Source organism: Rhinopithecus roxellana, chromosome 8 (genome assembly GCF_007565055.1).
Source record: "Rhinopithecus roxellana isolate Shanxi Qingling chromosome 8, ASM756505v1, whole genome shotgun sequence".
Lineage (NCBI taxonomy): Eukaryota > Metazoa > Chordata > Mammalia > Primates > Cercopithecidae > Rhinopithecus > Rhinopithecus roxellana.
The window spans coordinates 111,391,694-111,404,684 of record NC_044556.1 but is presented as its reverse complement, the minus strand read 5'-3'; the positions used below and the strand labels follow the sequence as shown (position 1 = coordinate 111,404,684).

Genomic DNA, 12,991 nt, shown 5'->3' with positions numbered 1-12,991 from the left:
AGGGAGGATATTGTGAGAATAGAAACAAGGAGACTGTTGCCATTCAGGTAAATAATGATGAACTGAACCAAGGAAATGACAATAGAGATGAAGAAGATGGGGCAGCTTCAGAACACATACGGAAGGAAACATGGACCCTCATTGATCATTTGGATGAGGAATTGAGAAGAAACAATGTTCCTGAACTGGTTGCTCAGTTGAATGGATGGTGGTTGTATGGAAGAGAGAATATAGAATAAGGAAAAGATGGGGGAGTGCGATAGACACTTTCAAAAGTTCAACCTACTAGCTGTTTTTTGGGTAGGATGCAGTATACACTCCTAAATATGTTTATTTATTTATTTTTTATTTTTGAGACAGAGTCTCGCTCTGTCGCCTGGGCTGGAGTGCAGTGGCACGATCTCAGCTCACTGCAAGCTCCGCCTCTCGGGTTTACACCATTCTCCTGCCTCAGCCTCCCGAGTAGCTGGGACTACAGGCGCCGCCACCTCGCCCGGCTAGTTTTTTGTATTTTTTAGTAGAGACGGGGTTTCACTGTGTTAGCCAGGATGGTCTCGATCTTCTGACCTCGTGATCTGCCCGTCTCGGCCTCTCAAAGTGCTGGGATTACAAGCGTGAGCCACCGCGCCCGGCAATATGTTTATTTTTAACTGCCTTCTAAAATTAAGGTAATATTATTAATCACTTCATATAGTATTTGTATGAGGAATGCAAACTTAGATTCTCTACTCCTCACTGAGGAATTGAATATGCTTTAGTATTTATAGACATTATTATAGTCATTAGAAAAGGAAAAATGATGAAGTTACAGCTTTCAGAATTAGAAACACTAAGTAATGTTTTGTATATTAATACAGAGAAAGAGCCAGGCTTTTGTCTGTAGTAAGTTACACCCTGAAGAAAACTTTTAGTCTTATTAACACATAAATCATTGATATCAGATATTTTCTTTTCTTGCCAGAACATTCGTCAGTACAGGTTGAGAATCCCCTATCCGAAACGCCTGGGACGAGAAATGTTTTAGATTTCGGGTTTTTGGATTTGGATGTTCAACCTATATTAGCGTAGAAATCACCAAACATTTTATGTTATCATACCTAATTAATGTTTATGAATTAATAGGAAATTGAAGGAAAGCTAAGTATAAAATATGGATGACTAGCTACAGACATTTAAAATTTGACTCACGAGATGAAGGGGAAAAATATGACTTCATAAAATAGCTAAAGTATAGTTTTCTTTAAATAATAGCAATTCTTGTTAAGTGTCAGTGATCCAGTGACTGCTAGAACTTTATATGAAGTCCAGTAGAAAGAAGGCTAGACCTCTTCAGTCTTTAAGGTATGAAAAGGACTTAAAATACCTTTTTTTGTTTGTTTTTTAAAGAGTAAGCAGTAAATTTTTTGAGAATGATTAGTTTTTACTCTTACAAGAGTCCATAGAATCCTAGAGTAGCTGTTTAAGAGCTTTAAAGTGAGAACGATTTGGGTTTGAGTTTTATGTGTAATGATTTTATGGCGTGAATAACTAGACTAACTTTCTAAGCCTCAGGTTATTTCATCTTTAAAGAGAAATAATCACAGTCTACTATCAAAGCATTGTCATGAACATTAAATGAGCCAGTTCACACAATGCCTGGCATGTAGTAAGCTCTCCGTAAACATCAGTGTTAGTCCAAGTGCGTGATTTTTTCTGTATTGAGTGATGGTGTAATTCCTAGTATATCTGAAGATTTCATTATTCGGATCACAAGTATCAAATGCAGATTTACTCTATTTGTTAATCTTAAATCTATTATAACTGATAACCTGCTTTAACTTAAATTTATTGTGCTGTTCATTGTATTTTCTTACTTTGCAGAAGAAAAGCAAATCATGTATTATATTTTCTAGGTGACAGCTATTGAACCTATAATTAATCATGGAGGAGCCAGTGCAAGCACTCAGCATTTACATCCGAGTCTGCGATGGCTTTTTGGAGTGGCAGCTGTGGTCACTGATGTTGGACAGATCCTTCTTGTTGACCTGTGTTTGGATGACTTGTCATGCAGTCAGAATGAAGTAGAAGCATCCGGTAATCAGTTCTTTACTGGAAACATAAATGCAGCACCTGGGTATTCTGTTGCAATGTTTTTTTAAATAGCCAAAATTTTTTATAGCAACTGGAGTAAAATAAAAGATGTCTTCCTGTCTATTAAAAAAAGAGGCATTTTAAAATCTTTTTTATTGGCTGGACCTGAGCACAGTGGATACTTCTTGCATAAGATACTGTTTTGTTGATCCAGTGTTCATATGTTCTCAAGCAGGCCTTGAGAAAGGTAGTGATAATTGATTTTGTTTCCATGTACGTACGTGAATAAGCTCTATTCTTAAGTAAATGCTGGAGTAAGGGCTAAATGTAAGAAATCTTGAGCCTTATCAGCCAGTATGAAATTATCCAGCAATGTACGATCTAACATAGTGTTTTTTTTTGGCATATTGTTTGTTTCTGTGGTAACACCAAGATAGAAATAAAATAATAGGAAATAACAGTAATTAAAAGTCTTTCTCACAAAATGATATCCTAAAATAGAAGTTAATTCTATTCAGATATAAAGAAAATGAAACAATTTTTTTCCTTTAAATTCTTGTATTTATAAAATTAATTTTTTTAAGTGCTTTCAGTTTTTGAAAATTATGAGACTCTGGTTTATGAAGAAAGGAAAAGCTAACGTTAAAATGTGTTTTTTTACTCTTAGTTTTTAGAAAAGGACTGTTTGACCCTAAAAAATTTTGACTTTGGCTTTGTGAGGACATTCTTGATTTTTTTTTTTTTTTTTTTCTGTTGCCAGGCTAGAGTGCAGTGGCGTAATCCTGGCTCACTGCAACCTCCGCCTCCCGGATTCAACCAGTTCTCCTGCCTCAGCCTCCTGAGTAGCTAAGATTACAGGCAGGCTCCGCCACGCCCGGCTAATTTTTGTATTTGTTTTTTTAGTAGAGGTGGGGTTTCACCATATTATCCAGGATGGTCTTCCATCTCTTGAGCTTGTGATCCACCTGCCTTGGCCTCCCAAACTGCTGGGATTACAGGAGTGAGCCACCATGCCCAGCACATTCTTGATTTTTAAAGCAAGCCTAGAATGTCAGTGTAGCTCTTTTCTTTTTTTTTTTTTTTTTTTTGAGACGGAGTCTCGCTCTGTCGCCCAGGCTGGAGTGCAGTGGCCAGATCTCAGCTCACTGCAAGCTCCGCCTCCCGGGTTCACGCCATTCTCCTGCCTCAGCCTCCCAAGTAGCTGGGACTACAGGCGCCCGCCACCTCGCCCGGCTAGTTTTTTTGTATTTTTTAGTAGAGACGGGGTTTCACCATGTTAGCCAGGATGGTCTGGATCTCCTGACCTTGTGATCTGCCCGTCTCAGCCTCCCAAAGTGCTGGGATTACAGGCTTGAGCCACTGCACCCGGCCTAGCTCTTTTCATTTATGGAGCAGCTCAGAAATAGATACAAACTATCAACATTTTATCTAGTTTATAATGAACATAACTAATAAAAATTGTCAGTGTATAAAAAAACTGATTAAGACTGCAAGTGGTGGAACCGGGATGGAGGTTGCAGTAAACTGAGATCATGAGATCACAGAGGTTGCAGTAAACCAAGATTGCACCACTGCACTCCAGCCTGGGCGACAGAGCGAGACTCCATCTCAAAAAAAACAAAAGCAAAAAAACTGCAAGTGGTAAAAACTATACTTAAGAAATGGAAGAGCCAAAATCATTGAACAAAACTTAAATATGCAAAATCAGACCTGAAAAAATTTGATTTGGCAGAAATAATGGTCATACACGCACTTTAAAAAATCTTCATAGAAGAGCTGGGCACAGTGGCTCATGCCTGGAATCCCAGCACTTTGGGAGGCTGAGGCAGGCAGATCACTTGAGGTCGGGAGTTCGAGACCAGCCTGACCAACATGGAGAAACCCCGTCTCTACTAAAAAATATAACATTAGCCGGGTGAGGTGGCGCATGCCTCTAATCCCTGAGGCATGAGGCTGAGGCAGGAGAATCACTTGAACCTGGGAGGCGGAGGTTGCGGTGAGCCGAGATCGCGCCATTGCACTGCAGCCTGGGCAACAAGAGTGAAATTCTGTATCAAAAAAAAAAAAAAAAAACAAAACTTCATAGATAGAAGCTATACCTTAAAATTTGGTATGTGTGGCTGGGCGCGGTGGCTCACGCCTGTAATCCTAGCACTTTGGAGGCCGAGACGGGCAGATCACGAGGTTAGGCAATTGAGACCATCCTGGCTAACACAGTGAAACGCCGTCTCTACTAAAATACAAAAAAAATTAGCTGAGCATGGTGGCGGGCGCCTGTAGTCCCAGCTACTCGGGAGGCTGAGGCAGGAGAATGGCGTGAACCCGGAAGCGGAGCTTGCAGTGAGCTGAGATCGCACCACTGCACTCCAGCCTGGGCGACAAAGCAAAACTCCGTCTCAAAAAAAAAAAAAACGAAACAAAACCAAAAATTTGGTATGTATACAAACCTGATTGATTAATGAAATTTTTATGTAAAGTTTAAATGAAAAGAATTGATTAGCAAAAGCAATAACTAAAAATGAATTTATAAATGATAAGAAATGGTATGACTGCTCTTTATAGAAGATTGATCAAAGAAGTAGGCTTGATGGGCTTTTGTTTCAGAGTGTATTTTGTGGTTATAGGTATAAGGCTAGTTAAAAATGCTTATATTCATAATGAAAACTCCCTTCAAGTCAATATGGTAGCGTTAAGATATCCTTCATTTCAGAGGTCAGTAATCAGTAGGTGCACAAGGATGATTTTGTAACAGAAGTCTCTGGATTGTGATCAGAACCATTTCTCAATTTTGAAAATTAGGAAGCAGTTGGACTTTATAGCACAAGAAGTTAAGCTTTAGGGTTCAATGCAAAATAAATTTTCTTGATTACAAAAGTAATTTATGATTACAGCTGTTCAGGCTTCACTGAAATACACCAAGATAGGAAATGAAATTCCAAACATACAGCATAAATACTGTTCTGCAACTTCCCCAAACTTAACCAGTTTCTTATGTATCTTTCCACGTCGGAACACATGGGACCTGCCCATTTCTTTTGAGTAAATTTGTAGTATCCTATTGTGTGAACTGTTTATTGTGGCAAAATCGAATCACTTCTTCTTTGAAAAAGACATCAGAAACGGAAGTGATTTGGGGGTGGGGGCCCTGTTCTAGGACCGTATGATACAATTTTTCCTCCGTTATAACGATGAGAGAATCCGCTCTTGGACGGTGGTTATATTAATATATGAACCTGAGTTTTTTTCTTTTTTTATTGAAGATTTCAGACATTTTCAGATAATTAGAAGAATTCAAGAGTTCCCATATTCCCGTCACCCAAAGTCAAGTGAATTTTCAACATTTACTATACGTGTGTTAGTTTAGTTCATTCCCCTTTCCTCCCTTCCCTATTTTCTTCCGTGTTAGTTTAAAGCAAATAGGGATACTTTATTCCATCATCATAATGCCAGTAACACTTCTTTGGTATAGTCTGCTGTCTAGTCTGTAATCAAATTGATGTGATTATCCAAAGCATCTTTTTACGTTTGGATTGTTTGAATTGGAATTCAAACACGGTCCGCACATTAATTGCATTTGACGGTTAAGTCTCAAGTCTCCTTGAATGTACAGCAATCCTCTTTCTGCCCTCTCTGTTTTTATTTTTAGTGCCATTGACTTGCTGAAGTTTTCTTTTTTTTTTTTTTTGAGACGGAGTCTCGCTCTGTCGCCCGGACTGGAGTGCAGTGGCCAGATCTCAGCTCACTGCAAGCTCCGCCTCCCGGGTTTACGCCATTCTCCTGCCTCAGCCTCCCGAGTAGCTGGGACTACAGGCGCCCGCCACCTCGCCCAGCTAGTTTTTGTATTTTTAGTAGAGACGGGGTTTCACTGTGTTAGCCAGGATGGTCTCGATCTCCTGACCTCGTGATTCGCCCGTCTCGGCCTCCCAAAGTGCTGGGATTACAGGCTTGAGCCACCGCGCCCGGCCAACTTGCTGAAGTTTTCTGATAGAATGTTCCACATTTTGGAATTAACTGTGGTTTCATGTGGTATCATATTTTCGATTTTCTGCAAATGTAAATTAGCTCTAGTTACAGATTAAGGTTTAACATTTTGGCAAGGTACTTTGGAAGTGCTGAGTACTTCCTATTGTATCACATCGGGAGACACATAGTGTCTAGTAGTTTCAATGTAGTGGTCAGTGTATTCTCATGGTGACAGCATGATCCATCCTTTTTAAAGTCTCTCATCAACTTTAAACTAGTGGTTCTCAACGGGGGGTGAATTTTGTCCTCCAGGAGATGTTTGGCAATGTTAGAAGACATTTTTGATTGTTGCTGCTGGTGTTACTTGCTACTAGTAGTTAGAAACTGATGATGTGGCTTAGCATCCTACAGTGTACAGAATAGCCCTCTGCAGGGTAGTCCCCTCTTATCTGTGAGGGATATGTTCCAAGACCCCCAGTGGATGCCGGAAACCACAGCTAGTATTGAACGCTGCACACATGATTTTTTCCTTATTAAGTCAAGAACTTTGACCTTTTCATTTAAAGGAAGCACTTTACAGCCTCTCTTTGGCACGTCTGAATTGGCAGTATGACTACTCTTATGCTTTGAGGCCATTGTTAAGTCAAATAAGGGTTACTTGAACACAAGCACTACAGTACTGTGACAGTTGATCTGATAACCAAGATGGCTACTAAGGGTGGCATATACAGTGTGGATACACCAGACGAAGGGATGATTTATGTCCCTTTGGTGGTAGCACATGTCTTTCATACCACTCAGAGAAGCACGCAATTTAAAACTTAGGAATTTGTTGTTCTTTTCTTTTTTTAGAGGCTGGAGTGGCTCAGTCTCGGCTCACTACAGCCTCCGCCTCCTGGGTTCAAGTGATTCTCCTGCCTCAGCCTCCCAAGTAGCTTGGACTGTGGGTGCATGCCACCACGCCTGGCTTTTTTTAGTAGAGACGAGGTTTCATCATATTGGTCAGGCTGGTCTTGAACTCCTGACTTCGTGATCCACCCATCTCAGCCTCCTAAAGTGCTGGGATTACAGGCATGAGTCACCTTGCCCGGCTGAATTTTTTTTATGTGTGTGTGTGTGTATATGGAATTATCTGTTTAATATTTTTGTACTTTGGTTTACTACAGGTAACTGAAATTGGACAGCAAAACTGGAAATAATGGGAGGGAATACTGTAATGCCAAAATTGTAAAACCTACTTTGAACTGTTTCATTCATTAAGATTCTTTTTCTTTTTGAGACGGAGTCTTGCTCTGTCATCCAGGCTGGAGTGCAGTGGCACAATCTTGGCTCACTGCAAGCTTCGCCTCCCGGGTTCATGCCATTCTCCTCCTGCCTCAGCCTCCCTAGCAGCTGGGACTACAGGCGCCCACCACCACAGGCGGCACATTTTTTTGTTTTGTTTTGTTTTGTTTTGTTTTAGTAGAGATAGGGTTTCACCGTGTTAGCCAGGTTGGTCTTGATTTCCTGACCTCGTGATCCGCCCGCCTCGGCCTCCCAAAGTGCTGGGATTACAGGCGTGAGCCACCGCGCCCGGCCTAAGATTCTTGGATATGTCATTTATTTCATTAAAGGCTGCAAAATGATAATTTTTACGTTCTGTCAATGTAAAGCATGATTTTCTCATTAATTAGGGCTTTTTGGTCACTCTGAAACACAATGTGTACAGAACAGGCAGGATAAATAGTATTTCTTGAGTTCTAATTTTCGGAGTAAGCAGATGATACCCAGTTACTTCCAGTTGTTCAATATAAGGTCTTTTGTAGGTGGGGAGGGTAGGCTTCCCTCTTGCCCCACCCCTCTTTTTTATTTTTTTATTTTTTTAATCCTTGTGAATTTTTCAGGTTTGGCATGTTTAATATATTTCATTAATTTTTTTGTTTTTGATGCCCAAAATGTCCTTTCGTTGTTAATGAGAGCCCCTTCATGTTGTCTGATACATTTCCTTTCACCTGTGATAGCTTCCTAGATTACTGGCATAAGATGTACCAGGCTCATTTTACGTATTTTCTTCCCCCTGACCTGGAATCGACCATTGCTCCCAGGAAGGTACTTAGATAGTAGTTCTAAATTTCAATAAAGAAGTAGTCAGTTTTATTTATGATGGTTAGCCCTAAAAACATTCTACCATAGATAATATTTGAGATGTACTGAGATAATTTTTTAATATTATATAATTGAATGCATTTTTAAATTATGGCATTTAAATAGATAAGGATGGCAATTTTCTAGTTTAACATACTTTTTTGTTATCACTAATCTTTTAATTTCAATTAACTTCATTTGCAGCTTGAATAATGGATGACACATTTGCCTTTCTAGTTTTTTAACTTCATTTGTCTAATTTGTGGTGTTAGATCTTGAAGTTCTAACGGGTATCCCAGCTGAAGTACCACACATCAGAGAAAGTGTGATGAGAGAAGGGCGCCATCTGTGTTTCCAGTTAGTAAGTCCAACAGGAACAGCCGTTTCAACTCTTAGCTACATAAGCAGGACAAATCAGCTTGCTGTAGGTTTTTCCGATGGCTATCTAGCACTTTGGAACATGAAGAGCATGAAAAGAGAGTAAGTATAACTTTTTTCCCTTATTTGGTTATAGGTAGTTTCTTTTTGCATATAGCTTGTACTTAGTTGCTAATATTTAAAAATTAGCATAGGGAGAAAAGGATGGGTAGATTAATGATTAAATGAATGATTGAGTGTGACTAATTTTTTATGGCATTAAATCAATGTAATACCATAAAGGGGTGACTTAGCACATGAATTTAGCTTGATTTTTTTTCAGTGTTTATTTAAAAGGCATTACAGTCATTGTGTTTAACATGCTAGTAAAGCATGACTTTGTAACTTTACAATGTTTTGGTCAACAACAGACCTTATATAAGAAAGGGGTCTCATAAAATTTTACTGTATTTTGATTGTACCTTTTTAATATTTAGATACATAAATGGTTACCATTGTGTTATAGTTGCCTGCAGTATTCCATACAGTACCATGCTGTACAGGTTAGTAGACTAAGAGCAACAGGCTATACCATATAGCCTTGGTGGGTAGTAGGCTGTGCCATCTAAGTTTGTGTTACTACACTGTATGATGTTTGCACAATGACTGAATCCCTGATGAGCGTTTCTCAGAACAGATCCCCTTTACAGAACAAAAACATGACTGTGTTTGTATAGTATGAGTTCTTTCAGAAGTACCTTCTCAATCATCATCTATGTAAAGTAACAGCTTAATAAAGAATTCTCAGTTGAGAGGGAAAAAAAAGGATTTTTAAAAATCAAAGTTACAAAATACTTGTGTTTTAAATTTTTTATGCTGTCAAAAAGTCCCAAAAATATAATTATATTGATACTTTGTAGCTAAGTTAATTTGTGTTAAGAGTTAAGTAGATGCCTATTGGCTCTTAAGTTGTCAATTGATTTGTTTCTCCGTTTTTCCCAAGGCATATTGATATATTTTATTGAGCAATTTATCTTATTGGGAAGTGTATCTTAACTCTCTTTGCTGTTATCCTTTTATCAGCTCTTTTTTTTTTTCCTTTTTTTTCTTTTTTTTTCTTGAGGCGGGGTCTCACTCTGTCGCCCAGGTTGGAGTGCAGTGGCACGATCTTGGCTCACTGCAACCTCCACTTCCTGGGTTCAAGCGATTTTCCTGCCTCAGCCACCTGAGTAGCTGGGACTACAGGTGTGCACCACCGCGCCCAGCTAGTTTTTGTATTTTTTTTTAATTTTTTTAATTTTTTTTTTAGAGACGGGTTTTCACCATGTTGGTCAGGCTGGTCTCGAACTCCTGACCTTGTGATCCACCTGCCTCGGTCTCCCAAAGTGCTAGGATTACAAGTGTGAGCCACTGCACCCAGCCCCTGGTTTGTCAGCTTTGAATTTGCTCCTCAAGAAATAACTACAGTACCTCGCTTCTACAGTAGTGCTTTCTCTAACACTATCATCTCTTCGTCAATTTTTGCTTTGTTTCTCAGTTATCTTCTGTTGTAGTAGTGGGGAAACTGACGCTAAACCCAAACAGCTGAAAAGTCTTGTGGCAGTATCTCGTCTCTTTGTAGGGCACCTTTTATGGCTAAGCGGTATGTAGGAGTATACATTGACTGTGACTTCTAGGACCAGTTTACACAGACATGAAGGCATATGCTTGAGTAATTCTAACTCTCATCACTTCTGCCTCTCAGGCATTGAATACGACTCTTAGGACCAGTTTACACACACACAAATGCATCCGCTTGAGTAATTCTAACTGTTCCCAGTTCTCTCTGAGGGGGATGGGTGCCATGACCATAGTCTTGATGTCTTGTGCCCTGTGTATTTTTGCAGATAAGATGACTTGGCCATGACCCACAGATCACTTATTCTGGGGGAATGTATGAACAGTGGTTGCCTAATCCAAATTCTTATATGATGTACCTTTTTCCTTTCTATAAAATAACTTAAAAATATGAAATATACTAATTTGTCTGTTTCAGATATTACATACAATTGGAAAGTGGACGAGTTCCTGTGTATGCTGTCACTTTTCAAGAACCTGAGAATGATCCTCGGAATTGCTGTTATTTGTGGGCTGTTCAGTCTACACAAGACAGGTAGGTCTCATACAAACAGTTTTTTTGTTTGTTTTTTGTTTTTTGAGACGGAGTCTCGTTCTGTAGCCCAGGCTGGAGTGTAGTGGCGCAATCTCAGCTCACTGCAACCTCCACCTCATGGATTGATGCCATTCTCCTGCCTCAGCCTCCTGAGTAGCTGGGACTACAGGTGCCCGCCACCACGACTGGCTAATTTTTGTATTTTTAGTAGAGACAGGGTTTCACCATGTTGGTCAGGTTGATCTTGAGCTCCTGACTCGTGATCTGCCTGCCTCAGCTTCCCAGAGTGCTGGGATTACAGGCGTGAGCCCCTGTGCCTAGCCTGATACATATGGTCTTTAAAAATTAGTCAAAAATAGAACAGGTAGTCTGTGTAGTTATGTAGTCTTTTTTAGTGAAGGCAACATAATTCTTTCAGTGAATTAGTGAGTAGTAGTTGAAATTATTTTAAAACTTAAATAGTTGTTTGTACATGCTTGAATAATTCTGAGATATCAGAAGAAATTGTGCCAACTTATTTGAATGTTTTTCACAGATTAAGAGAGCCTTAGAACCTTCCAAGTACCCTGCTGTCTTGTTCTCAGTCTCAGTACCCTGCTTTCTTATTCTTCAAATGTACTTGGAGATTGAGAACAAGAGAGCTGGATACTCAGCAAAGGACTGAGGAGTGAAATAGTATGGTGTGAAGAACATTAGAAAGGTGTGGTAAGGGCCGGGCGCGGCGGCTCAAGCCTGTCATCCCAGCACTTTGGGAGGCCAAGACGGGCGGATCACAAGGTCAGGAGATCGAGACCATCCTGGCTAACACGGTGAAACCCCGTCTCTACTAAAAATACAAAAAAACTAGCCGGGCGAGGTGGCGGGCGCCTGTAGTCCCAGCTACTCCGGAGGCTGAGGCAGGAGAATGGCCTGAACCCAGGAGGCGGAGGTTGCAGTGAGCTGAGATCCGGCCACTGCACTCCAGCCTGGGCGACAGAGCAAGACTCCGTCTCAAAAAAAAAAAAGAAAGGTGTGGTGTGCTAGAAGCCAAATAAAAGAAATAAGAACTAGTAATAGGAATTATTAAGAGGGATCAACTAGTAGTAAGATTCAAATTCAGATGATGTGGCTCTGGAATCTGTGCTCTTAACACTTACTGCATGCTTTGTGCTTGAGTTCTTCTCTACAGGGCTGATTTAGTATCTTCACTTTGTGTCTTGATTGTATAGGCCTTGTCTTCATGGTCCAGGGCAACATCCACATTTAAAAAAATTTTTTCCCCACCCTTCCCCCAACTGCCCTTTCTCCTTCCCACACTTCCCACTGTCCTTTGAACCTCTACATTTTAAGTAAAAATAACAAGATGGAGGAAGAGACCAGGATGAAGCCACAAAGGATATTTTGTTCATTAAGGAGGGTTCTCTAAGGTTACTATGGGGTAATTCTGTTTACATCCTGGCCACAACTTTACCACAGGGTACTGCACCTAGCTGCAAAGGAAGCTGGGAAATGTACAACTTCAGGCAACCATGTGTTTAAGTAGAGTGTACCCAAGGAATATTTGAGAAATAATATTGAGGAATCAGTCTTTGCCACATATGATATCTCCTACAGTATGCAATCAGCATCAGTTTAGTTGATCAGAATCAATAATAAATATCAGTTATTATTTCAGAGGACTACATTTTATGAAAATTACCAAATAAAACTAAATTCTTCACAGTGATCTTAGTTTTGTCACATGCAGTCAACGTTGCAAGCAAACTAAACTTAGTTGGATAGTAGGAGATGTTTACTGTGTTAATAGATTTAGTGCATCTTGGTTGATTTCTGTTTCAGCGAAGGGGATGCTTTGAGTTTGCACCTGCTGCAGCTGGCCTTTGGTAATAGGAAGTGTTTGGCATCAGGACAAATCTTATATGAGGTAAGTGGTCATTGGACTATGGGTTTATATTATTTTGTTGTTTTCTATTTTAAATATGCTGTCTTTGTTTTAAGATATTGAAAAGTGATTCTTTGTTTTTTTTTTTTTTTTTTGAGATAGAATCTCACTCTGTTGCCCAGGCTGGAGTGCAGTGATGTGATCTTGGCTCACTGCAGTCTCCACCGCCCGGATTCACGCAATTCTTTGCTTCAGCCTCCAGAGTAGCTGGGATTGCAGGTGCCTGCCACCACACCTGGCTAATTTTTTTGTATTTTTAGTGGAGATGGGGTTTTACCATCTTGGCCAGGCTGGTCTTGAACTCCTGACCTCCTGATCCACCTGCCTCAACCTCCCAAAGTGCTGGGATTGCAGGCGTGAGCCACCGTGCCTGGCCGTGAAAAGCGATTCTTATGTGCAAATTA

General features: G+C 40.0%; 1 protein-coding gene across 3 annotated transcripts in view; it reads left to right on the top strand.

Annotated features, from left to right (window-relative positions):
* AHCTF1 (AT-hook containing transcription factor 1) overlaps positions 1-12,991 on the top strand; it is a 98,564-nt gene that overhangs the window by 17,814 nt on the left and 67,759 nt on the right. For all 3 annotated transcript variants that reach the window (XM_010387320.2, XM_030935572.1, XM_030935571.1), the window contains exons 4-7: positions 1,893-2,073; positions 8,430-8,637; positions 10,550-10,666; positions 12,485-12,569. In XM_010387320.2, the coding sequence (XP_010385622.1) occupies positions 1,893-2,073; positions 8,430-8,637; positions 10,550-10,666; positions 12,485-12,569 (591 nt within the window). The remainder of the gene's footprint in view (positions 1-1,892; positions 2,074-8,429; positions 8,638-10,549; positions 10,667-12,484; positions 12,570-12,991) is intronic.